The sequence below is a fragment of the Trichophyton benhamiae genome, assembly GCF_000151125.1.
Source record: "Trichophyton benhamiae CBS 112371 chromosome Unknown contix01456_5.r1.exp, whole genome shotgun sequence".
In the NCBI taxonomy this organism is placed as follows: domain Eukaryota; kingdom Fungi; phylum Ascomycota; class Eurotiomycetes; order Onygenales; family Arthrodermataceae; genus Trichophyton; species Trichophyton benhamiae.
In genome coordinates, this window is record NW_003315080.1 from 729,858 (window position 1) to 754,340 (window position 24,483).

General features: G+C 46.3%; 12 protein-coding genes across 12 annotated transcripts; 7 read left to right on the forward strand and 5 right to left on the reverse strand.

Moving 5' to 3' along the window:
* Positions 1-185: 185 nt before the first annotated feature.
* Positions 186-730, reverse strand: ARB_03259 (uncharacterized protein; the record flags this gene model as incomplete). Its single annotated transcript, XM_003010512.1, has 2 exons — positions 186-635; positions 692-730. The coding sequence occupies 2 exons, from the start codon at positions 728-730 to the stop codon at positions 186-188; spliced, it is 489 nt and encodes a 162-aa protein (XP_003010558.1).
* A 1,382-nt stretch (positions 731-2,112) lies between these two features.
* Positions 2,113-3,011, forward strand: ARB_03260 (uncharacterized protein; the record flags this gene model as incomplete). The annotated part of the gene is made up of 2 exons (XM_003010513.1): positions 2,113-2,232; positions 2,292-3,011. The coding sequence occupies 2 exons, from the start codon at positions 2,113-2,115 to the stop codon at positions 3,009-3,011; spliced, it is 840 nt and encodes a 279-aa protein (XP_003010559.1).
* Positions 3,012-3,145: 134 nt separating this feature from the next.
* Positions 3,146-4,925, reverse strand: ARB_03261 (uncharacterized protein; the record flags this gene model as incomplete). The annotated part of the gene is made up of 3 exons (XM_003010514.1): positions 3,146-3,957; positions 4,019-4,676; positions 4,779-4,925. The coding sequence occupies 3 exons, from the start codon at positions 4,923-4,925 to the stop codon at positions 3,146-3,148; spliced, it is 1,617 nt and encodes a 538-aa protein (XP_003010560.1).
* Positions 4,926-5,058: 133 nt separating this feature from the next.
* Positions 5,059-5,920, forward strand: ARB_03262 (uncharacterized protein; the record flags this gene model as incomplete). The annotated part of the gene is made up of 3 exons (XM_003010515.1): positions 5,059-5,386; positions 5,433-5,539; positions 5,591-5,920. The coding sequence occupies 3 exons, from the start codon at positions 5,059-5,061 to the stop codon at positions 5,918-5,920; spliced, it is 765 nt and encodes a 254-aa protein (XP_003010561.1).
* Positions 5,921-6,191: 271 nt separating this feature from the next.
* Positions 6,192-6,665, forward strand: cdc27 (DNA polymerase delta subunit Cdc27; the record flags this gene model as incomplete). The annotated part of the gene is made up of 2 exons (XM_003010516.1): positions 6,192-6,429; positions 6,487-6,665. 2 exons carry the CDS (start codon positions 6,192-6,194, stop codon positions 6,663-6,665), a joined length of 417 nt encoding a protein of 138 aa, XP_003010562.1.
* An 887-nt stretch (positions 6,666-7,552) lies between these two features.
* Positions 7,553-9,220, forward strand: ARB_03264 (uncharacterized protein; the record flags this gene model as incomplete). The annotated part of the gene is made up of 2 exons (XM_003010517.1): positions 7,553-7,596; positions 7,675-9,220. 2 exons carry the CDS (start codon positions 7,553-7,555, stop codon positions 9,218-9,220), a joined length of 1,590 nt encoding a protein of 529 aa, XP_003010563.1.
* A 596-nt stretch (positions 9,221-9,816) lies between these two features.
* ARB_03265 (uncharacterized protein) lies at positions 9,817-10,827 on the forward strand (the record flags this gene model as incomplete). The annotated part of the gene is made up of 1 exon (XM_003010518.1): positions 9,817-10,827. The coding sequence occupies one exon, from the start codon at positions 9,817-9,819 to the stop codon at positions 10,825-10,827; it is 1,011 nt and encodes a 336-aa protein (XP_003010564.1).
* Positions 10,828-11,608: 781 nt separating this feature from the next.
* ARB_03266 (uncharacterized protein) lies at positions 11,609-13,243 on the reverse strand (the record flags this gene model as incomplete). Its single annotated transcript, XM_003010519.1, has 1 exon — positions 11,609-13,243. One exon carries the CDS (start codon positions 13,241-13,243, stop codon positions 11,609-11,611), a length of 1,635 nt encoding a protein of 544 aa, XP_003010565.1.
* Positions 13,244-13,602: 359 nt separating this feature from the next.
* On the forward strand, positions 13,603-15,717 carry ARB_03267 (uncharacterized protein; the record flags this gene model as incomplete). Its single annotated transcript, XM_003010520.1, has 1 exon — positions 13,603-15,717. The coding sequence occupies one exon, from the start codon at positions 13,603-13,605 to the stop codon at positions 15,715-15,717; it is 2,115 nt and encodes a 704-aa protein (XP_003010566.1).
* Positions 15,718-15,935: 218 nt separating this feature from the next.
* ARB_03268 (uncharacterized protein) lies at positions 15,936-17,582 on the forward strand (the record flags this gene model as incomplete). Its single annotated transcript, XM_003010521.1, has 2 exons — positions 15,936-16,158; positions 16,213-17,582. The coding sequence occupies 2 exons, from the start codon at positions 15,936-15,938 to the stop codon at positions 17,580-17,582; spliced, it is 1,593 nt and encodes a 530-aa protein (XP_003010567.1).
* A 405-nt stretch (positions 17,583-17,987) lies between these two features.
* ARB_03269 (uncharacterized protein) lies at positions 17,988-18,848 on the reverse strand (the record flags this gene model as incomplete). Its single annotated transcript, XM_003010522.1, has 1 exon — positions 17,988-18,848. One exon carries the CDS (start codon positions 18,846-18,848, stop codon positions 17,988-17,990), a length of 861 nt encoding a protein of 286 aa, XP_003010568.1.
* A 1,366-nt stretch (positions 18,849-20,214) lies between these two features.
* ARB_03270 (uncharacterized protein) lies at positions 20,215-22,786 on the reverse strand (the record flags this gene model as incomplete). The annotated part of the gene is made up of 2 exons (XM_003010523.1): positions 20,215-21,271; positions 21,333-22,786. The coding sequence occupies 2 exons, from the start codon at positions 22,784-22,786 to the stop codon at positions 20,215-20,217; spliced, it is 2,511 nt and encodes an 836-aa protein (XP_003010569.1).
* Between the last annotated feature and the right edge of the window lie 1,697 nt (positions 22,787-24,483).

Below are 24,483 nucleotides of genomic sequence, written 5' to 3' on the forward strand. Positions count from 1 at the left end.
ATGAGCGCGTAGATATGTTCTACCATCGAAAGCACTTAGTCAAACCCCTTTAAATAGTGGTTTTATCTTTTGTGGGGATATAAAGGTCTCGAATTTTAGTCCTCGATGCCCACCTAAGTTTTTCATGAGATGATAGCAATTTCATGCCATAGGCACTGATAGTGTCACTCCTCCATTTAGCTTAATTATTTAGCCGCGGCAGGATCATTGCGCGTAAATGTTCCTTCTGTCTCCTCAACTATCTCACACCAAGATATTTCTCCCAACTCAATCGTAACTCTGAGTGATACATCATTGTAAGGGATCGTAGTGAACATTCGAGTGTCACGCTGTGGATCGGAGAGACCGCTGCAGTATCCAACACGACATGTGCCCTCATCAATGGTTAGCTGGTCAAGGATGGTAAAGGTAGCTTCTGCAAATCCCGGGCACGGATGATGTTCCATCCAGTTCCGAATCTCATTGTCTGTATAGTTCAAGAACGGAGACTCAAAATCAGACATAGGCTTGCGAGAACCGTGGGTTATTGAACTCAGGTCAGTTGTTTGGATGATGCATGGTGCGCCTGGAGGATCACTGTCCTCTTCCGACAGTAGTATCCCTCTGTATGCCTCATCAATGAACCAATCGAGCACCTAAAATAGGATTAGTGAAATAGTCAGTACAAACATCACTCCGCATTTAGCCATACCTTTGGAGGGATGTTCGTGGTGCAGAAAACAGGATACATTGTAGCATAAGTAGATATTCGGTCATCTATACTGCCGTAAAGTTCACCACATCCCCGTGCTTGACTTCTTGTTGTTACCGGCATTGTATCAGGTATATAAAAGTGTATCTACCTGTTATGATATTCGATCTTCAAGTAGTAGGTCACCGTCGCAGTGCTTAATTTCCATAATGATATGACGTCATAGGTATATTTTTCTCATCGTTGGCACATCCGTTATCGCCTTGGTATCTTAAAAAGACAGTATATGATAGACAATATGGAGCAAACACGATATTATAGGCACAATAGCCAGAATAGAGGATTTGAGTATATAAGTCAGAGGAGCCAATCCTGGGTGCTAATTTTAGAGCTGTGAGTTAACTTACTAGCTAAGCGCGATAAATAAGTTCGCCAAGAACCGATGCATAAGCGCGATGATTGAACATCAAACGCCAAACGTCAACATTGAAACTCCACAGCAGCTCCCGGTTGTCTTTCTTTAGTCGAAGGATATGTTTTGGCGGCATTGCCTCTGGCCCTTTTCACTCATACTGTAGTGAAGTCGCAATGAGTGAGCTCCTATCATACATCCTTGACCACGAAGACGCCTTCCGCAGGTATTCGCCACCATTTCCTCGCGTGGAATCCATCACTTATCAAGCTAACTCCTTGTTTCCTTATCTACGTAAAGGGTTCGTCTACCGTCGTTATACTCCGACTTCTCTCGTCAGAAACAGACAAATCCCGATGGATATAATAGCAATGTAACGGCGTGGCAGCGGGCGCTGGCGAATGCTGCTTTAGCCGGCCATGTTTCTTCTCTATCCTCCAGCTCTGTCCCGAAGCCGGATTCTCGGAAAGACAGCCTATCACACAGAAACAACTTACTTGTCCTACGAACTAGCAATGCTCTCATGGCGGACTTGGAAACAAGAGAGTGGGGAAGACCGCTATCTCTACAGTGTGTGATCGTGAGTGTTTCGAGTTCATGACGAGGTTTTAAAAACTGGACGCGCTGGTAAATACTGATAGCTAGTAGGATGAAGCATTACGCAGTGGGCATATGATGCTGCTCGATACGTTTTTGAACAGTCAGACAAGTCCCTTCAGGAGTGGCTGGTTACGGTTACCTAGTCCTCCAAGTCTATCACAAGTGGTCATGTGGGGTATGAAACAAGCTCGTGGGCTGGTTACAGGCTCGGATATCGATAGTCTAGCTGGTTCCGGAACGCTTCAGACGAGCGAGTTGGTACTTGTAGATAATGTCAAGGTACTTATTTTCCCATATAAAATAAACTGTATTAACACTGATTTTATTCTGCTAGCAAGCAGCAGGCAGGCTTATAAAGGGGGTTGTTGGTCATCATAACTCAAGTGTTGACCGCATATACTCTAAAGAAATGTTCATGTTACAGTTCGCTCATATATTTGGAGAAGAGACGTTGCTATCTACGACGGATTTTAATGTACTACTTACGTTTCTTTCAAGGGATAGGAATATCATACTATACGACGGAAAGGTAGGCACTGAACGTGGCCTTGTTATATCCAAAGTTCAAACCCGCTAATAAGTCTATAGACAGTGAAATTTAGGGATGCAAGTGATACCACGGATCGCATCACTGAGGAAGATGCATCAATTGCCTCCCTCAAGGCAACAATTGCACGACTAACGTTGCAGGTGTCCACCTTGAGTGAGAAAATAAAAGAGCTCACTGGCAATGCGCAGAATGCGCTCGCAAACAAAAATAGGATCCTGGCCCTATCCTCACTTCGGCTCAGGAAGCTCGCAGAGCGCAACCTTCAACAGCGCACCGATACCCTATGGCAGCTTGAAGAGGTATACTCTAAAGTGGAGCAGGCTGCTAGCCAAGTAGATATAGTGCGGGTTATGCAAGCAAGCACTGGAGTTCTCCGGCAGCTTAACTCCCAACTTGGAGGTGTGGACAAGGTTGAGGATATTGTTGAAGAACTAAGAAAGGAAATGGATAATGTGGATGAACTCGGAGGCGTTATAAACGAGGCTGGACCGGTCATCGATGAGACTAAATTAGACGATGAACTGAAGGAGCTGGAGGACCAGGAGCGTGAAGCAAGAGAGGAGAAGGATGCAGAAGAAACTCGGAAACGTCTAGCGGAGCTAGAAAAGAACCAAGGGGTAATAAAAACTCCAGCCGCTCGCGCCACTGATAATGATCTAGAAGAGAGCATTGACAAATTGTCGCAGATGGCAATTGGCGACAACCCAACAGCAAGAGCGAAACAGAGCACCAAAGCTCTAGCAGAAACGATAGAGTAGACTTCTTTTTCGCTCTCTCTTCCGAGAGGAGATGGTCTACAAGGTATACGTGCGTGCTTAAAACCACTATAATATACCCCGAGACGACGACAGCCAAGCGAATTGACAATTCCAGCTTGATGAGACAACTGCAACTATGGTGCCACTACAGCAACCTGCATCGATTTGTCTGTGCTATCAGGCTCTATCTCAGGATGGTCTTGCTCGCATCCGGTCTTCTTCGACTCACTCGGCTGTTCCAGAACTGTCTCGTTAGACGGTGTCCTAACCGCTGCCATTGGTGTTGGCGCTGGCGCTGATAGTGACCCTTCATTGACCTCTTCTTCATTTGGTTGGCCTTCTGCATTCCCATTAGATACCGCTACACGTTTAGCCCTCATACTGCGCGCCTCTGCAATGAGTTTTCTATAGTCATCATCATGCGACTGCGACCAAGCAGTCACATCAAAGTCTTTCTTCATTATCGCAGAATTGCCTCTCGACGAAGCTTGTGAGGTCGCCAGTCCGCCCTGAGTCCTTTCCCAAACATCGAGATCCCGGAGAAGATCTCGCTTTGATTTAGGATTTATAGAGTCACAATTTGCATTCCATAAATTCATCCATTCTGTGTGCCGTTTTTGTAGGATGGGCTTCGGACCCCAATCTGGAATACCAAGTTCCTTGAGCTTTTTTCGCAGAGTGTTTTCTTTGAAAATGGAGTAATTTATTGTTGGAAGACGAGTGAAGGTCTTTGGAGTGCTTGGGGAGCTTCTCAGCCCCAGGAACCCAATAGTTCTAGATGGCAGGGTTAATAATAATTCGAATAGGGTACGAAACAGGAACACGTACCCATTAGACTTGGAGCCGCTTTCGTTTTCTGATGTGCCGGTGCAGTTGTCTAGATGAGAAAACACTGCTTCATTCTTCATTCTTCTCATGCAGACGGGGCAAGCCACGAGCCCGTCATCTAAAGTCAGAGTTAACTTCTGTCTTGGAAGACAAACATCAGAGTAAACGCAAGCTCATACCCGGCTGATACTCTTCATCTTCTTTTTCCCCGTCTTCTTCATCTGCACTATCTGGTATAATCACAGGCTCGTACTCCGACTTTGCGTTGTTTTCTAACCTCCTACCTTGCGACCTCGTTCTCCTGCTAGTCTCCAGGCCCGTAGCACTATCTCCACCGATATGGTCAATCTTTCTCCTCTTCGTCGCCGGGCTTTCCGCCGCATCCTCTGACCCTGGTCTAGATACTAGCGTTGTATGTATCTGATTATTCCTCACAAACGCAAGCATTGACGGCCTTGCTGTCTTGAATGACTCGACGAGACTCCCAACAGCCCAATTTCGGCGTAGCTTAAGCTCCTGGTCGTTGCTGCGGCAGACAGGGCATTGTCCTTCAGCACTCAGACACCGCCGTATACACAGAGAGCAAAAGGTATGGCAACAGGAGGTGATGACCGGGTTGTCGAAGAAGTCCTTGCATATCTGACATCGTAAGGCGGATTCGAAGTGAGCAACATCTGGGAGTGGTGTGGCTGTCCAGTCGGTGGAATCAGGTATATCGAAATTGCGATCCATGGAGAGTCCTTCTATCCTCTCTCTTGTCTGTCCAAAGTGATCAAATAAAACAGTCAATAAGCCGGCTGCTATAATGAAAAAACCGACGGCGTTGCCAACTTGAGGCTGAACGAAGAATACACTCCCGAGGCGAGCGCCAAGACCTACGCTGACTGATACGCGTAAATTGGTTTTTCTCACGCGTTTTCTTAACTACAGCAAAACAACGACGTCGTCAAGGAGGCAGAAAGTAGAAGAAGACGGAGCGCCGGCAAAAGGATGGGGACAAGTTGCAAACAGTTTCTGGCCGGGAAGGTGTTCAATGATGAGGAATTTGTACGTAGGAGAGGTTTCATGCATATATCGGCCTTGCATGTCATTGACCGGCGGATATCTAGGTCACATATAAAGCTCTCAGTAGAGCGCAGAAAGTCCACAGCAACCAGGCCAAGCGGTATGTTTTTGAGGGCCCTGAGATGTTGTTCATAGGCTAAGATACTGCTACAGAATGCTATATGAGTTTCATCGCTCTGAAAATGAGAAGAAACCAAAGTCTGTCCATGCGACTTATCTGTTGACCGGAATTTCTGGTCACATCAAACCATTGCCTTTGAGTAGAAATCATTTGAAAGATGGCGAAGATGAGGTGATGCAGAGCAGTCCCGTGGTGGGCAGTCAGCCAGCTCAACCCGAAACGACAGAAACTGTGGCTGGACCTGCTATTACTTCTGTGTTACTCGTTCCGGAAGAAGAATTGGAGGGCAAGTCTTTTGAGTCTGGATTGGGACCGGATTATGCTAACATCTTCTCCAGATGCAAAGTCCCGTTTCCAGAAGGTTTTATCCATTTTTGTATACAGCGTACAGCCGACTTCACTGCCAGACTTGAATGTGTTGGCAGACATTGGACAGGTATCATCTACTTCTCCTGGGGACGATGTCTTTCAACACAATGAAAAGTATGGGATGATCCAGAACAAGAATGTTAAGGTATGTACACTTTGGCCAACGATGTAAACCCCATGCTCAATTTTACTTTAGAGACGATCGGGAACACCAGCGTCTATGCCGATGCCCATTAAAGAAGAGAACCCAACACAGAAAACCGCGGTCAAAAAGGCCGAACAAGAGCCTCCCGGTAAGAAATCCATGACCCAGCCTACGGATAAGAAGCCAGAACCATCTTCAACTCCTTTTCGGGCACTGGGAAGCTCGCAGTCAACAACCAAATCGTCTCAAGGCAAGCCTACACACAAACGTGACTCTTCAAGTATATTCAAAGCTTTCGCCAAATCAAGGCCAAAGCAACAGGCGAAGGATGACGATGCAGATGTAAGAAAACTCCTTCGTCCCTTAGGGAAATGGCATTAACCGTTAACTGTTTAAAAGTCGACACCAAACGAGTCTCAGAATAGTATGCAACGCCATCACGGGTCAAGCAATTTGATCTTTGCTAACTTCTTGTATAGCTATGCTGGATGATGAGTCTGAGGAGGAAAGAGAGGACCTTTTCCTGGATACTGGGAAAAAGACTAGCAATAAAGAACAAGAATCGAGAAAAGATCGGGAAGAACGCCTCCGAAAGATGATGGAAGGTAAATATTAATAATATCCCTTTGCCATCGAATACTGTGATACTAACATGATGGAAGATGAGGACATGCCAGATGCACCAGAATCGCCGCCTGAGGGAGAGGAGGCGCCTGAAGAAAGTGATAAAGCTTCCCTGGCATCAACCCCAGCCCTCCCACAGAAGAAGCAGGAGCCCGAGCTTGAACCAGAGTCCAGTGTGTCAGAGACACGGCCAGCGGGTCAACGGCGAAGGGGCAGACGGCAGGTAATGAAAAAAAAGGTGTCAAGGGATGCAGAAGGGTACCTAGGTAAGTTCATATCCAGGTTAACGTCCTTCCGCTACCCACTTTCAATTATTAAAATAGCTGACAAGATTACTGTTTCCCCCGCAGTCACCAAGGAGGAACCAGTATGGGAATCCTTTTCAGAAGACGAGTCCGAACCCCAGAAAAGAAAACCGCTGCCATCTTCATCTGCAAAATCGGCAAAGGGTGGTGCCAAATCCAGTCAGGGTAGTATCATGTCGTTCTTCGGTAAGAAATAGCCTGCTTCATGGGATGTTACTCTGCATGTACGAAAGGAAGGGAAACAAACCTTCTTAATCCTCTTTTATTTCTCTACTATAGAGCTTACTATAGAACACTCAAACCGGCAACCCGTCGGGCACGTTAACATCAACCTCCTTATGACCAAACACCTGTCATCTCGTACAGAGCAGACAGGAACAGGGATAACCAAAGCAACCATATTGCATCTGCTCCACCACTGTAACTCGGCTGGGGGGCGGAATACTGATCTCATCAGCTCCTCCGAGCCTGCAGATCTTTGATCAAAAAAGAATATTGGAGATCACAAGACAATGCAACCAGCCTGGTCGCACATACAAACTTGCATCAAGTAGACAAAGCGCAGGGCCTGGCCTCGTCGGTGCATCAGTAAATGAAGGGCTATAACGGCTACATCATAAGAGCCGACAGTTTGACCCCGTGTGGTCGCTTTGCTATCACAGGCAGAAAAGAAGAGACACGGCAAAGCAGCGGAAAAAGCAAAGATCAAAAGCGAGGAAGCCCCTGGCTACTTCTCCACGCCAGCTCCACCACTTCCTACTCAGTTCCAGGTATCCTCTGGGACTACAAGAGCTGTGCGCGCGCTGGGAGCAGGACCGGGATGGAGCGGTTCTGTGCGAGGATGATAAATAGCACACCCAGGGCCAAGTCGAAAAACTGTCGCCGTTCTACATCTTTGCCCCCTGAGCCTCTTGTTTCGCAGTACGTCGACCATTTCAACAAGAATCCGCACCAACTTGTTAATAGTTAGTTGCTGGCAGTGATGAGGTTTCTTAAAATTGCCGTGCTTGGGGCGCTCGCCTATCACGAAGTATCGGCTGCGGACAGCTGGGCTACTAGCCTGCATGCGCGCAAGCAGGATATAATGGAAGCTTGTCCAGATTATGTCGCATACTCGCAGACGAAACAGTACGTTCACCTCCGAGTGAACCAGTGGATAGACATCAGGTGTCGCTAACTATTGCATTTACTTAGTCCTCCGTACAGCGAGGGCCCTCTCAAGCTATCATATCAGCGGCCTATACCAGAATGCCGGACGTTCTCCTCTCCCTTGGTTGAGAAGGTGATAAAGGACATCACCTCACGCATGGTCGACAAAGATCTCGCTCGGATCTTTGAAAATGCATTCCCTAACACACTTGACACAACTGTTCGATGGCATGTCGATGGCACAGAGAAGAAAAAGCGAAGTTCGAAGACAAAGCGAGCAGGCGGCGTATGGGAAGGCCCCCAATCGTTTATCGTCACTGGTGATATAAACGCTGAGTGGCTTCGGGATTCAACGAACCAGCTGGCGCAATACCAGAAATTGGCGAACGGAGACCCTAAAATAAAGAACTTGATACTGGGAGCTATAAATACGCAGGCCGAATTTGTTATCCAGTCGCCATACTGCAATGCCTTCCAACCTCCTCCCCCGAGTAATCTACCTCCAACAAACAATGGGCAGATGGACCAGGTTCACCCTGCATATGAGCCAAGCGTCGTTTTTGAGTGCAAATATGAGCTTGACTCTATTGCTAACTTCCTCTCTCTCGGAAACCAATTCTATGAGGAGACAAAATCAAAGGATTTCTTAACATCCAGGTGGTACGAAGCTCTAAACACCGTTCTACGAGTATTGGACGAGCAGAGCCAGTCTACTTTCAATGAGAACGGGCAATACCGGCGCAACGAGTATACCTTCCAGCGACATACCAATGCTGGTACGGAGACCTTGAGTTTGATGGGTGTTGGCAACCCGCTAGGAAACGGTACTGGGCTTGTTCGCAGTGCTTTTCGACCAAGTGATGATACCTCCATCCTAGGATTCTTCATACCGGCTAATGCAATGATGTCTGTTGAGCTAAAACGAACAGCGGACACTCTATCTAAAGTCGGAGGAGATAAAGACCTGATTCAAAAACTCAAGCGATACTCTGAACAGATCCGGGAGGGTATCTACAACCATGCAGTGGTAACACATAAAGTCTGGGGTCAAGTGTTTGCTTTTGAGGTTGATGGCTACGGATCAAACATTCTCATGGATGATGCCAATCTCCCTTCATTGCTAGCCCTGCCGCTGCTTGGGTTTGTCGATCAAAATGACGAGATCTATAAAAATACCCGAAAAATGATTCTCTCGAAAACTGGCAACCCTTACTACCTTACTGGATCAGCGTTCCATGGTATTGGTGGACCACATAGTAAGTTATATCCTCCATGTTATCTTTTCCCAAGTTCACTTCTAACCGTCTTGGTGGCAGTTGGTCTACAGAATGCCTGGCCGATGTCCGTACTCGTACGTGCCCGGACTGCAAACTCCGATGCTGAAGTTATGGAGTCCATCAATATGGTACGTGATTCGTGTCTTCTAGGTCTAGTCCACGAGAGTGTGGACGTGAACCGTATCGCCAAATACACACGCAGCTGGTTTGCGTGGGCAAACAGCGTCTTCGCGCAAACCATTCTCGACCTGGCGGAGAATAAACCACATTTGATATTTGGTAAAGGCGCAAAGCCGTACATAGTTTCCTCTGACGCCCATATTTAGCGAATGAGTAATTTTTAATTACTTCAATTGCTTTGCTACTGCTTTCGTTTATATCCTCTCCTTTTTGATACCAACTTTTTCCGTTCCTGTGACACAGCAGCCTATCTATTTGCCTTAAATACAGCTTATTTTAGTAATTTTATTCATTACTATAGCTAGGTAACTAAGCAGCATAATTATACCAGCGTCTTCTCCCTGCAAACCGTGATTAGTAGCTTCGCCTGCCATTGACTCGGGGCTTCCTACGTCTCCAAGTTACAATTCTCGACTGTAAATACTACCTGCGCGATACCAAGAATTAGATGCCTGAAAATGTATTGGAGAATTAAGACTATTTAGGATGAATTAGCTCAATGCCTCTGTATCCAGAAATCTGCACAGATATAACCATGAAACAGCCATGTCCTCGCTGTACTGGCGGTACTGGTATTTATGACGTTGGTGACAAGCAGAATGCCGAACCTGATTGGCTGAGAAATTCAAGATCGAACTCCCGAAGCCAAAAAGATAAAAAAAAATAAAAATAAAAAAAGATAAAAATCTTTTACAACTTGAACACCACCACTGTTAACCCAGCACCAGACAGAACAGCAACCATGGCGGAAAAGAGGCGCGCCGACTTCTTAGACATAGGATCCGATGATGAAGGTAGCGAGGCTGGCTACAACTCTGAGGACTTCGAGGAATTGAAGGGGAAGGGAACGAACAAACGCAAGCAGCCCAAGAGCACAGATCTACAATCCAAACGTCGAAGGCTTTCAGACGATGAATTCGACGGCAGTGATAACCAGGATGAATCTGCTATACTGGACCTTGAATCTGCCATTGACGATATAACTCAATCTAGTAAGAACGGAGAGTCATCGAGTCGAGTTTCAGCCGACCCAGCGACTCCAGGCGAATCCGCTACCCAAAAACTTACACCTTCAAGTAAAGCGACCAAGAAGAGCCGAAAAAATAAAACAGGTGTCATCTATATGTCCTCCTTACCGCCGTATTTAAAGCCGTCTGCCCTAAAATCCATGTTGGTGGCACGCGGTTTTGGCCCTATTACGAAGATCTTTTTATCGCCATATGTCCCTCCAACCAGCGCTTCCAGAGCTGCCATAAAAGCAAGTCGGAATAAGCGGCGGATGTATACTGACGGATGGGTCGAATTCGAATCAAAGAAGACTGCAAAGATATGCGCGGAGACCCTTAATGCTTCGATTGTCGGCGGTAAAAAGGGCGGCTGGTACCATGATGACGTTTGGAATATGAAATATTTACGAGGCTTCAAATGGACAGATCTCATGGAACAAGTGCAGAGAGAGAAGCGAGAAGCAGAGGCCAGAAGACGTATTGAGGATACCAAGGCCAGAAAGGAAGAGAAATCGTTCTTGCAGGGACTGGAACAAGGGAAGATGGTGGAGGGTATAAAAAAGAAAAGAGAGGCTAGGGAGCAACAAGCAGGTGGTAATGAAGAGCCGGCGGATAAGAAGATGGAGATTAGGAGGGTTTTCAGACAAAATGAGGTCAGAGGGAACAGTGATAGTTCTGCTGGTGCTTCTGGCAGCTCAAAGAAAGTTGACCCCGATACGCAGAGGGTATTGTCGAAAATCTTCTAACCACAAGCTTTGATACGACTATAATCTGCTCTCAGCCTAGGAACAGCGCCTTTTCCAAGGCCAGCTCTATCCAAGCATCTCCCATGCGGCCTATCGGTGATATTTCGCCCAAGTCCAATAGAATCTCGAATTGGACGACCTACGCAGCTATACAGTCTCAGCAGCGGACGGTGGCCTAGTGTACAGGATCGTATTTTGTGGTCCGCTTGTGATACCCAAAGGATGCTTCTCTCTGAGATGGAAGATGCTCCTGTAAACTGCGTGCAAAGATGAATTTCCTGCTGGCTTTTTGATATCAAACCCTTATACTTGTCCTTCACCAGCACTTGATATACATGCATTGTATACGACTATAGGAAAGTGAAGAAGGGCTGCCTAGTGTGCGAATTCTATATTTGCATTCTAGTTGCATCTCCTTATCTGGGTTCTTGAGTTTGTCCCGATGTTGAAATTTATCCACACAGTAACCCCGCAAGAAGTGCACGGCAATGTATATTTCATGTTGTTAGCAGGCAATGTTGCCTAAACGAAATTTTTTTTATTCTTTTTGTTAAATCACAAATAACCCAACGCCGCTATGTGCTCTTATGAAGGAGAAAAATACTAACCCATAGAAATCCTCGACCACATGCCCACTGTGAGCATGAGCGCGGGCAAGGAGTATTATAAAAGGGGAAAAAAAAAAAAGTAAACAATGCAAGAGCTGCTCAGTCATTAATTCGTCGTGGTGCGCCCATGCTATATTCCCTTTCTGTATGAAATCATGCTATGTACCTTTCCCTTACTCGTCTACGTGCAACTCTTCGAAATCTTCTAATAGTTCGTCCACATTGATCTCAGGAACCTCATCATCTTCTTCCTCTTCCTCCTCTTCTACCATTTCCATAGCATCGGCTTCCACGTTCTTCGGTTTCTGGTTATGCTTTGCTTTATATAGCGCCAATGTGCTTCGTAGCTCAGCATCCTCTTCAACATCACGCAAGAACATTTCAAAATCGTCTTCCAGTCTGTTGTTGTTGCTCTGTTTCTTCGAAGGTCGTTCATCTTCCTCTTCTCTATCCAAGCGCTTGAGGCGCCAGTTGCGCTTCTTGTTCTTCCTCTTCCTTGGATAGTGCTTCTTGACTAATATAACATCAGGAATTGTGGAGCCGTATGTATGGCTAGCTTCTATCTCTTCGAAATTGGCGTTGTTAAAGTTGGTTCCAGTCAGGTGGTAGCCCATGACGGTATCTCCAGGATGGAGAATACCGCCCAGATGTGTTCGAGCAAAGTAAGTTGTGTCATTCACTCCCAAATCAGAAGACCTAGCGACAGTTGCTTCGGCAAGGTGGTACCGGCCGCTGGATTGGCCAATTGCTTCTATATCCATGACAACATACTCGACGAGCTCTTGGATATCCGCCAAGTTTGCAAACGGGGACCTCCAGTAAATGGCAGAAGGAATATCCGCTGTCTGAAGTGTTGCAGGGTCGAGCACATTGATAGATGTGCCAACTCTGTAGCAAAGAGTGAGAGGGGATATATTCCCAAGAGATCGAGCAAGCTTTATAGGCAGTGCAACAAGATCATCCTTGCATATTGGTATTAGTTCGGCAGAGAATGTAATCTTATAGGACTTTGAAGAGGTATGGACATCCATGGAAATCAATTGCTGCGACTTCTTCACTCTTATCGGAGCAACGGATGCCAAAAAATCAACCATCTTTTCGGCATGATTCCTAGCGGAAAAGTAGAAGTCCAATCCGTCCTTCACTTCCTTTATATTTATCGTATCCTTGTGAGCTCCATGCTTAAGGATGAGCTGTTCCAGGTAGAGGAAAGTGCGCTTATGAGGAACTTTTTGCCTGACTTGGACAGATGCTCGCCAGGTATTGACGGTGTATGACTTGGCACATTCGGGACATTGCTGGGAAGCAACGACATATTCGACTTCAAACGCTTGCTGTAGTATTGTGCCTTGGAATGCTTCCTGTTGAATGGTAATTTTCACCTTGAGTCGTTTCGAGTGCGGCTCGGTCCAAATAAATCCAGCATCTATGATGCGGACCTTCGCAAGACCCCTGAGCTTTCGCAGGCACAGCGCAAGTAGCTCGCGAGATTCTAGGGCTGCACTAATCCACTGGGCCGGAGGTTGCAGCCAGCGCTCACAATCTTTGCAGCAATGCAGGGTTGCTTCACGCTGAACGCCTTCTGAAATGTCGATCGTAAGTTTAACGCAGTCTTCACATAGTGCGCCAGCGGCAGTTGTTCCATCTATAGGGGCGCCGCAGTTGCAGCAGAGGATCCTGTAAAAAAAAGCCCTTATCAGCGATAAGAAATTTATTTCATGGGTGGGGGAGACGAACGTTGCAGCTTGCTGTTGAGGATGAAACTCGACCGGTTGCATAGACACCGGGGCATCCAGATCCATCGACATGGTGACAGCTGTACACAATAAATATCCTGAACTGAATGCTTGGAGAAGAAGAATAAAACCAAAGAAAAGCTGGATATAAGAAGAAAAGAAGAAGCGTCGATTTGGGAGCAACAAAAGTCGAATAAAAATAAAAATTCCTTAAGTGGGGATTGTTTGCCTTGTTTGTCTGTTTATTAGTCATAAATTATTACTAAGATAGATATTATTAATATATTACGTATCACGTGCAAAAAGCTTATACTAAAACTTTTGATTATCAAAAAATAAAAACTAAAAATGTCGAGTTGGAGCGAAGAATCAAATAATAGAGACGAAAAGATTCGTGATTTGGTTAAGTGGTTCATTTGCAAGCCAAGAGGATGAGTGGAATAGCTTTGCAGGGCATCAGGTGCCATGCTTGTCGAAATGCTGCATTCCGCTCCTTTGCTGCCATAAGTGGCCTCTCGAGCTCTATACGACGACCCCAATCCTCTATATCCTATCCTGGCTCAAAGCTCTATCAGAGAAACGTCCGAACAACCGGAAGGCGACAGTTCTCTACCCTTGGATCCGTGAAATCCCAGGTGGATAGCGATCTACCTACAAAAACCGAAACAAAGGAGGACGCAAGCGCAGAATCGTCACATATCCCGTGGTATCTACAGGACGAATCCCATAAGCCAAGTTCGCATCCTCTTAAGCAGCAGGAATTGCCCCCTCTCCCCGAGAACCCGCCTCCTATATTAGAGAACCTTCTACAATATATCTCGGTCGATGCCGGGCTCGACGATCTTGCTCTCCTCGACCTTCGAGGTCTTGACCCTCCTCCAGCTCTGGGCGCAAACCTTATTATGATAATTGGGACAGCCCGAAGCGTTAAGCATCTCAACGTTTCTGGAGATCGATTATGCAGGTGGCTACGGAGCAATTACCAGTTGAGGCCAATTGCTGATGGGCTCCTGGGAAGAAATGAACTTAAAATAAAACTACGGCGGAGGGCGAGAAAGGCCAAAGCAACGGGCGATGCTAGCTCCTTGAACTCCCGGGATGATGGTATAACAACCGGGTGGATATGTGTTAATGTTGGGGACGTGGAAAATGGCCCATTGAAGACCAAAAATTCACAGGATCGGAATTTTATCGGATTCGGCGGCACGGAAGACAAAGTTCGGATCGTTGTGCAAATGCTTGTTGAAGAGAAGAGATCTGAACTTCAGCTCGAAGCTCTATGGGGGAGTCTTCTTAACCCGGAGGCTGGAGAAATGAACCCTGCACCTCGCGACGATATCTGGGGCAATTTATCTTCAGAGACCACTAGCTCCAGAAAGGGTGTCGACAGTATTGCATCTACGTTCAGCCAGCGGTTCCCAGGAAGGAGGCATATACATACCCAAGCCCGACCCGACACCCTTGAGCCACTATCTCATGAAATTCTCGGCAATATTGTTCAGGAGTCCAGGCCTGCACTGCCATCAAAAATAGTAAGCACATCTATGGCATCCCCAAGTGTCTCTTCTCTGTTGGAACAGTTATCCCAGTTGCCAGAGGAAGAAGCTCGTCGAGAACTTGGGCTTGGACCCGGCGACAGAGATTCAACCCTTTTCTTAAGGCTGTTTTACGAGGCAGTGTCGAAATCTGACACAGAAACAGTACTCATAGATAAACTGTCGTTCGCCCGAGCTGCCGTGCTGCTAAAGCACCCCGCGTATAGTAAAACAGACCTGTACCGGGCATTTAAAAGCATGGCTGCTTCTGGGTGCGACATCTCGGAGGAGCTTGCGATGGACACCGTTCGTACGCTATTATCGTTCCAAGGCCCCGAAAATGCGGCCAATGAACGCGTCCCTGAACAAGACATCGACCTAGCATTAAGAGTTTTGGAACATATGAGTCTTCGTGGAATCAAGATCTTCAACGGTGAAGTATTTTTTCTGCTTCACAAAGCATCGGCGTTTCAATCTCACGTACTTCCAGCCAACGACGCCCCCGGTGCAACGAACACCCCTGCCGACCCAGATTCTATTTCAAAAGTACCGGTGGAAGAATTGGACCATATCACGACTGTGCACAACCGATTGAGCAAATTAATGGCTTCTGCCAATGTTGACTTCGACTACAAGGACTATCCAGAATTACTGAAGATGTACTTTGAGCATGGAAATTACAGCAATTTTTGGCGCCTATGGCATCGAATACCCCTCATGCAAATACCACGGACAAAGGAGCTTTACCTACTCATGTTCCGCCTGCATGCTAAACTGGGGCATCAACGTCAAGCTGTCGATTGCCTCTCGTCTTGGGTACCTATGATGGCCCGAGAACAACCGCCCGTTGCTCTCGACGAGGAACTAACGAGAGACATCATGGCTTGTATGTTAGTGGCAGATCCCGCTATAGACCAAAAGACAGACGATGGTACTGTGAGCCAGTTCACTCGGCTGTGGAAACAATGCTTGCGTGACCTTAAGTCTTTCAAAGCTGCGAATTCTCAATAATTACAGTCTTCGCATAATATATGTCACCACAAGTTACTGTACTATCACCCATTCTTTTGGCCCGTTGAATATGCTGCTGGATTGGATTTCAGCTGGGCGTTGGTTGTATAACTATGTATTATTAACTATATCTTCCTGTACTATCTAGAATAAATCATGAACTAACATCTATGTATATCAGCTTGGTAACCAATGTTCGCTCTTGTCTCGTCGGCAAGATGAAGCTCATGAGGCTCAAGTTTGGACCTCGGCATCTTTTGCTCCAGCCAAACTCAAATCTTCACCTCCATGTTTTTGGCGCTCCCGACCTTCCATCTATCAACACTACCAATTCCCAAAGCCAAACAAGCTCTCCATTGAAGGAAGGCCATAGAAGTGTCAAGATGGAGTATATGTCATCATTACAGAACAATTTTGACGACTTTAAACCATCTTTATTTGGTATTTTCGCGTCCTAAACCGGCAAGATAGCCCCTAGCTAACTGTATTGAACAGAACTCCTCTCTGAACAACAGCTCTCGTCCCTTCTTCCCCCTTCACTCCGCTACCTCCTTGCGGTAGCTACTCACAGACATCCCCGCTATCTTCTCCGGATACTAAATTCCTACGATGAACTGTACGCCCTAGTGTCGCTTCTTGTCGAAGGATATTACCTGCGAAACTTCGGTGGCTCGTTTACGGAGAACTTCTACTCTTTAAAACGGGAGCGCGTTCTAGCATTGAGAGATGGAGAGGTACCCCGAGCTCAACTTGGAGCAGGAGGTCCTGTTCGAGAGACACTAAAATTGCGCGACTCGGATATATGGCGAAATCTGGTGGTTATGGTCGGCATTCCGTATTTGAAACGCAAACTTGATGAGGGATATGATATCCATGCTGCTCCGCATGCAGCTCTTGTCTCAGGAATTGGGGGAGGCCCTCGATACCATCCATCAGATGAGCTCCCTCATAACCCAACAGTGAGGCAACGATTATTATTCTATTACAAATGGTTTTTGCGGAACGTTTACCCTTCGATAAATGGGGCCTACTACTTTTCAATACTGGCCTTCAATTTAGCCTACCTTTTTGATAACACCAAGTATTCGTCTCCATTCTTATGGCTGATAGGAACGAGAATCAGGCGATTGAGTCCAGCAGATCACAAAGCGATTGCAATGGCAACGGCAGCCAACACACCCCATACAGGCGCGTCAAGATCACGATCACGGCCGAGTGCTTTAAGCCTTCTAAATCCCCAAGCCATATACCCTCATATACTAGGATCCCTTAAAGTTCTCTTGCCGGCGTCAATTTTTGCTCTCAAATTCCTTGAATGGTGGCATGCAAGCGACTTTTCGAGACAACTAGCCAAACAAGCTACCCAGTCCATTGAACTTCCCGCTCCAGTGGTAACTGGAATACCCTCAAAATCCACTGCAACAGATGTTAAAAGTGAGAAGTCGACATTGGCAGAGGCAGATAGACCGAAACAATGTCGTACAAAGTCTCCAATATCGTCTATAACTCTACTGCCAATCTTTACTGTCCCAATACCCCCAGTTGATCCAGACACCTCTCAGACGCCATGCCCAATATGCCTGAATCCACTTGTTAATCCTACTGCTTGTCAGACCGGATATGTTTACTGCTATACCTGTATATTCAGATGGCTGAATGGTGAACATGACCGCCAAATTGACTTTATGAACGGAGCCGGTAATGGTGCTGCGTGGGAAGACGATGATAAAGATGACGAGAATGAAAAGAGTGGGAAGGATTCAACTAGTAGGGAAGGGAGATGGGAAAATGGGAAAGGACGATGTCCAATTACCGGCCGAAGAGTTCTAGGAGGAACAGATGGACTGAGGAGGGTTCTTGTATAAATATTTTAATATATTACGCATCATCATTACATCTAAATCAATAATGCTGCCTTTCCGCAGCCTATTAAATACTCATTCGGGAGTCAACTCGAAATTATAGATCCGATGATACTAGGTAAATTTCTATGCAATATGTATGAGTTTATATACACAGTAGTTAGACAAAATGCCTGTATATAGATGTAGACAAGAGAAAACACAAAAGAAGGCATCAGAGCTTGCTGCTATTCAGCAGGAAGGGAATCAAAATCTACTCCAGAAGATGGAAATGCATGCCAATAAACGCCACACTCGAACATGCCTTTAATCATAAACCAAAGATTGGAAGCAGTGAAAATTTAAAAAGTATGGAAGAGGTATCAAGGCCGATGTTCAATAGCTTGTTAGATGGAAATAGGGCCATGGCTATATACCAAGCCACCATTTTCCTCTCTCATAGACGAAGAAACTCGTAGCCACCATTGGTATGACTTTCATGTACCCGATTGTCAAACCAACAAAGAAACCTTTGAATCCACGTTCAAGGAATATCTTCTGAGCCGTCTCTCGTATACCGAGAACATGCCCGTCACCAACTGCACCTCCAACTTGCATTCGTCGTCGGATAACCTCCAATGGATATGAGGATGTTTGGGATATGAGTCCTGCAACAGCGCCAGAGAACAGTTCAGCGGTGGCTGTTAACTGTGGTCTATGAGAGCGCGCTTGTTCCTGGCCTTGCGGCGTATGTTTGCCAGAGTGTGGGATGGTGGTGTATTTCTCTATACTGGGATGACGAAGCCAATCACCAACAGTGTCGTGTGTAAGGAAAGACATGCCTGCGTACGGCAACATCCCGAGCATTGTGGGAGAGAATCCGCGGTAAAAGTTCACAAGTCCATATCGAGGCTTGACCTTCTCCACAACAGCAGCCGCAGTAGATGCAGAAGCAGCTCCATCAGCGGAACTAGCAACGATGCTTCCTTCATTATAAATTTGGCTGAAAATATTTCGCAATGATGACTTGGATCCTTGCTTTGTTTCAAATGCCAGCCGCACTCTAATAAGTTCTAACGGATATGTGAAAAATACGGATGTGATGCCGGCTAAACTACCGCTAATCAGTCGGCGAAAGGGAGTTTCGTGTCTTTTGGAGGGTATTACGACAGCACGGATCTGTTCGTATGCTATGAATTTAATAGCAGCGTAGGGAAATATTCGAAGTAAAGTAGCTGAATGACCTCGGAATAGGCCGCGAACACCTTCAGTGTTATTAATGGTTTTCATGGCTGAAGCTACGCCGAACCAACTGTTTGAATATTTTGCGAATTGGGGGTTTGATGTCTGAAAAAGGATTTTGACCCGATCCAAAGGTCCAACGATCGTTTTTGCCTGTTTTTATAGAAATCACATCATTAGAACTTTGCGATTGATGCGGCAAATAAGAATGCTATACTCACAGCACATCCTGCCAACCCACCAGCCAAACCACTCCGGACGAGGTAGTCCCAACTCCTCTTGTCTACCGGTTTGACCGCGACCGTGCTAGAACTCGTCATGGCCATTTGTTTGCCTGTTGCTGCGTCTGAATGTATCCCGCGACTCGACGTAAGATCATGGTCTCTCTCGGCGCCTGTCGAGCGAGAGCTGCTTGTCGTTGTCGCTAGAGGGCTATGTGCCATCATTTTCTGGATACCGGGGTAGCCTCCCCGTGGCACCCCTTCCCACGCTCACTCCGCGTTCTTCGACAAAAAATACAATGCGGGACGCTAGTTAGTTAAAAGAAAGAATTTAAAGAGTCTCCGGCGGACATCATATAGGCTGGTAAACACAGAGTGACCGATATCGAGAAGACAGGGGAATAAACCAGGGCCACTGTCGTATAAACGAAAGAGGAAGGAAACGGAGGACTGCCTGGGAAGAAAGCGCGGACGGTTATTTTATTGTGTCCGTTCGTAACGTCATGAGTTTCTTTTCGTTTCGCTTTCTCTTTGCTCTCTCCTGGGATTGGCGGGTGCTTGCGGCGCAAAGGCCGTGGCACGTGAGCGGCTATCCGGATATGGTTTAGCGTCGCTGAGAAACTCCCGACGAGCCGCGGTAAAGAGTCACGTGTGTGAAACATGGTCGGAAGTCGGTGCCGAAAAGCCGAAGCCCCTTGATACTATTGCAGGTGGAATTCCATGGAATGGATTTGAATCAAAAAGAAAGCAGCAAAAGTACAAAAATTCTATTGTTAACAGGCAGACGCCAACTGATATTCCGCCAGATCAGTTCTGATAGATACACCTGACTACTCCTACCAGGATAGACAATATACACGGTAATATTCTTCCAATATGAGAGACGAGAGGGAAAAACAGTGCGTGCTCCGGCCCACACCAAAATGTCGCTAAGTGCAGTCAGTCCGAGGAACAAAAAGAACAGAAAGCAATATATATATCTCTTTTCGCAAGCCACCCTCGCCAATAGATATGTCGTAAGTCGTTAAATCCCCGTGGTTGTGAAAGTCTAGTGATGCAAAATAAAGATAATATCCAAATGAAACAATGCTCCAGTTAAGAGACGTGTTATGGGCGATGATGGTCGAAATAAAAAGTGACGGTATGGGTGGGGGGATAGATGAATAGAGAAAGGAAGTTTTGGGAGAGATAGTTTATCTCGTTCCCTGTCGACCAAGAGGCCTGCCCTGGCGATTAGTCATTCTGGTTTCCTTTGCGGATTCGGTAGCGGCAGCTTTCTTAGCGCGTTTCGTCGGCCGCGCTGATTCAACATGCAAATGACCAATTTCCTTCAAAGCTGTCAGATTTCGCCATTTAAGACATCCACGTTTCTGGTCGGTGGCCTGCCCCTTGGTTCGTGTTGACATGCGCATGGCTGGTTGATCACTTGACTCTTCTGCAGGGGCATTTTTCTCCGCGAGGTAAGCCGTTCGGTTTTCCATATATTTCGCAATATGGTTGCGCTGAAGCTTTAATTCCTTGTGAAGTTTGAGCTCCCTCACACCGCGGGTATCGAGCCATTCCATCAGTTTATCCAGGTCTTCGGGGGTATCATAGTAACCCCATTCTTGAGCAGAAGAAACACCGGAAGACCCTTCTTCAGCCTGTTTCCGTTTCGCAACGGTTGTTCCGAAACGCTGCTTGTATTCTTGGCTCACTTGTTCGGGAACATCGATAAAGCCTTCCCGCTCCATTTCGTCGGGACCTTGTACCCAGAGACGACCATTGGCATAGTTTGCTGAGGCAGTAGAGCTATCAGGCAAGCCCTCGTAGGGCATCCCATTCCTCTCAAACCAATAATAGCGATTCCAGAAGCGGTCTTTGCCCAAGACTCTGGTCCGCGGGCAATCTGCTTCTCTCAGGTCGTTATCTAGAACTGCAATCTCACTTTCAATGGAAGCAACCTTGCTCTTTTCATCCTCCATTTTCTTTAGGACTCTCTGGTACTGCTTTGAGCCTTTCGGTTGCTTGGTAGCCTGTTCTTTTCTTTCTTTTTCAGCTTCCTGTTTCCGCTTACGTTCCATGGTTCTGTCAACTCCTCCTCTCAGAGAGGGACCAGCCGGTTCATCTGAATCTGTCGCAGCGCTTTCAGTGTCGTCCGTAGCGTCAATCTGGGCGTCCAGCATCTCCTCATCCTGCTGAGTTGGAGTATCCCGCTGCTCAGGCTCAAGCTGCTTTCGCTCTTCATGGAGAAGTCTAATTTCTTCAAGGCTGTTCATTATTGGTATCATTAGCAATGTTCTAGTGATATGTGAATTAAAGGATCACTTACACAACTTTTCGAGCTCGTTGAAGTTCGATTTTTTCCTTGCGGAATTCGGTCATCTGGTTACTGCATTCCTCCATATAATTTTTCACCGCTCTTGTTTCAACAGTCAGCATACAAATTATCTGCAGGATCTGAATGCGGAGGTTGACATCCAAAGTCGAATATTGAATTCGGGCTGTTTCTTGAGTTGGATCTGCATCCAAAGGTGCCATATGAACCAATATCTCCTCGCAAGCCTCCTTAAGCCTGGGTTTTAAGGATAACCGGTTTAGCAAACCAACAAGGATCATTTCCCAGCCGCCATTTTTGAAGTCTCGTTTTCGCAAGCGATCGATCCAGTCGTATTCCAAAAACATATCAGCCGCACAATGCTTTTTGACTTCCGCAGCTTCTGTTTCAGGAGGTTTCTGCTGTTCCATTTCAGCAAGTTCCGCTTGCGCCTTTGCAAAGCTGCTTCTAGTAGTTCGTCTTGGGGGTTCCGGCTCCGGCTCAGGTTCGGGCTCGCTTTCCTCTTCCTCCGCTTCGGATTCTTCTTCTGGTAGGGCTGGAAGAGAGATTTGAACAGCTCCATCTTGATCTGATTCAGCATTGACCAGCGTCTTCAACACGGCGCAATGAATCTCTACTAGTAGCTCACAATCCATGTCATCTGAGGAAAATTGAATTGCCTCCACGAAATCATCAAAGGTAAAGGAGTCCAACTGGAAAACTTCACAATAGACATTCAAAGTGTTCCAGGTTTCGAGTAGAGCTCCAATAGAACTCATCTTTATGCCGGATCCCTCCTCACGGGCCTCATCTTCACTCAAAAATTTCAAAGCTGGCCGAGGCGGACGGTCACTTGTGGGTGGTAAGTCTAAATCCTCAATGGGGTATTTAATTGGTGGCGGTAATGGGCTGGGAGATTTCTGTTTGATGACAATTGAGAGGTCATTGAAAGAGTTCTCGTGGGGGTCAGGAGGGGGGATAACATCTTTGTTGACGCCCTTCTTGTCTACCCTGAAAGATGGGTTGCCGTTAAGTGCTCGTCGATATGCTAAGTACTGTTCTTCCTTAGCCTTGGCGAGTTCGTGGGCTGACTTTGCCTTTTGGCCCTTATTTCTTGAATTTATCGGCCGACTCTGAGAAGCGAAAAAGCCAAACATGGCCTCATCTTCTTCCTTTTCTGCGGATACATTGGCCTTTTTGCCAGCTTTGTTGCCATACTGCAGGTGTTTGGGGACTTCGGTGTCGATATGGAAATGTTCGGCAATTTGAGGCTTGACTAACCAGGGGGCACCGCTCCATGACTCTCGTGTGACTGTATTCTTGATAAAGGAACGCAACATCTGTTTAGTGAATACTTTCCTGTCACGGACAAGGTGTTCGTCATCAACGAGGGCCTCTTCGTTATTGCGATTTGTGAGTTTGACCAGGTAGCGGGAGCTTGCACGGCGCTCAACCCTGCCTTCATGCATAACCTCAGGAAACTTTGCCTTCTCCCTGACTATTCCGTGTATTCGCGACCCGTTGGATAGAAGAACTGTTACGCGCTCTCCAGGATAGAAATCTTGCTTGAAGTCCTACCTAATGTCAGTTGCTATCATGGAGATAGGACACAACATTACTAACCTCGAATACCTGATCCACTATGTAATGAAAGCTAGTTAGCAAATAATAACTCATAGATCAGGAATACAACGAAATACACACCAAGACTATCTATGCGCGAGATGGTAGAGAATTGAACCCTGCGCAATACAGGCTCCTTTAAGGATTCTGGGAATGCACTGTTGACTTCTCTTGATCCTTCGGTCTGCGAAAAAGTATTCGATAAGCTGGCTGTACCCCGCAATTTTTTGTCCCTGGCCGAGGGATTCCCCCATACCTCGCTCGTTAGTGCCTCGAAGAATGTCAGGGAAGAGTGGCCAGTTATTTCGCAAATGAATCGCCTCTGAATTTGAATTTAGCGGAAGGTCAAACGGTTGTGAATCTAAAATAAATTGAAATAGATATTACCTGTTTATAGAAGTTCATTCTAAACATCGAGTTATTAGCAAACCATTCTTTTGAAATAGGTAACAAATAGTGGCAGTACAAAGCACCCACCGCTGCAGGAAGTGATCATAGTTGGTAAACACTTCATTCGTTTCCGGGATAACCCAGACCTATACACCTGTTAATATGCGACCAGGTCCACAACACAAGGAACAGCAGTGTATAGGGAAGCTGCGTACCTCGGAGTTATCATCGTCAATTGTGGGTTTGGGCAGGTATTGCACCGGCTTCCGCTTAAACCAGTACCTAAAGTAAGTCCGTTAGTTATATTCATAATGGGAAAAAAAAAAAAAAAAAAAAAAAAAAAAAAAAAAAAAAAAAAAAAAAAAAAAAAAAAAAAAAAAAAAAGGTACTATCAATATAGACTTGACCTAGGACATACCATCTTCAGCTTCAGATACCAGAATATATTGGGAAAAGGTTCAAAAAGCGAAAACACATGCGATCAAGAACACACAACCCCTTCCAAAGACCGGAGCAAGCTCAGAAACGCGAAAAGCGGGTAGTAACCAATCATGTGCAAAATCCTAGAAGCTTTGCGAATAGCAGGGCGTGTACGTGGTTTGTCCTGTAAAAAGGTAAGGAGAGGAGGTAACTGTGTCGAGAAAGCAGCAGGATATCCGCTTATTATCTTGTGGTGATATTCTGGCGCAAGTCAGTGAGTTATAAAGTCCATATTGAATTGGAGACACAGCTTCGGCCCGGGCAAAGAGTGAATTCAAGAAAGTCTAGCCCAGGCACGGATATCTCAACGCGTATAAAACCGGCTCTAGGCAGACTTGAGAAGGAAAATGGCTTCTGCTCACGGTAGAATTAGGTGGTGGACGCGTCGTTCCTGACGCCTTGCATGCCCTGGATGTCCGCCAAAAAGGAAAAAAAGGTAAAGGCCTCTTGATAGCTGATCTAGACGCAGCTGGTATGCCGGAGAGAGAGCGAGAAAGACCGGACGGTACGCGCGAAGGGTGCTGTCCTGGTCGGCGGCGGCGGTGGTCTTCGTTGAGGTTGAGGTTGAGGTTGCGTAGTTGTAAGAAGAAAGAAGACGAAGAGAGGGAAAAAAAAAAAAAAGCGGCAGAAAAAGCGAAGGAGGGAAAAGGGAAGGCGGCGGAGGGAAACCTTA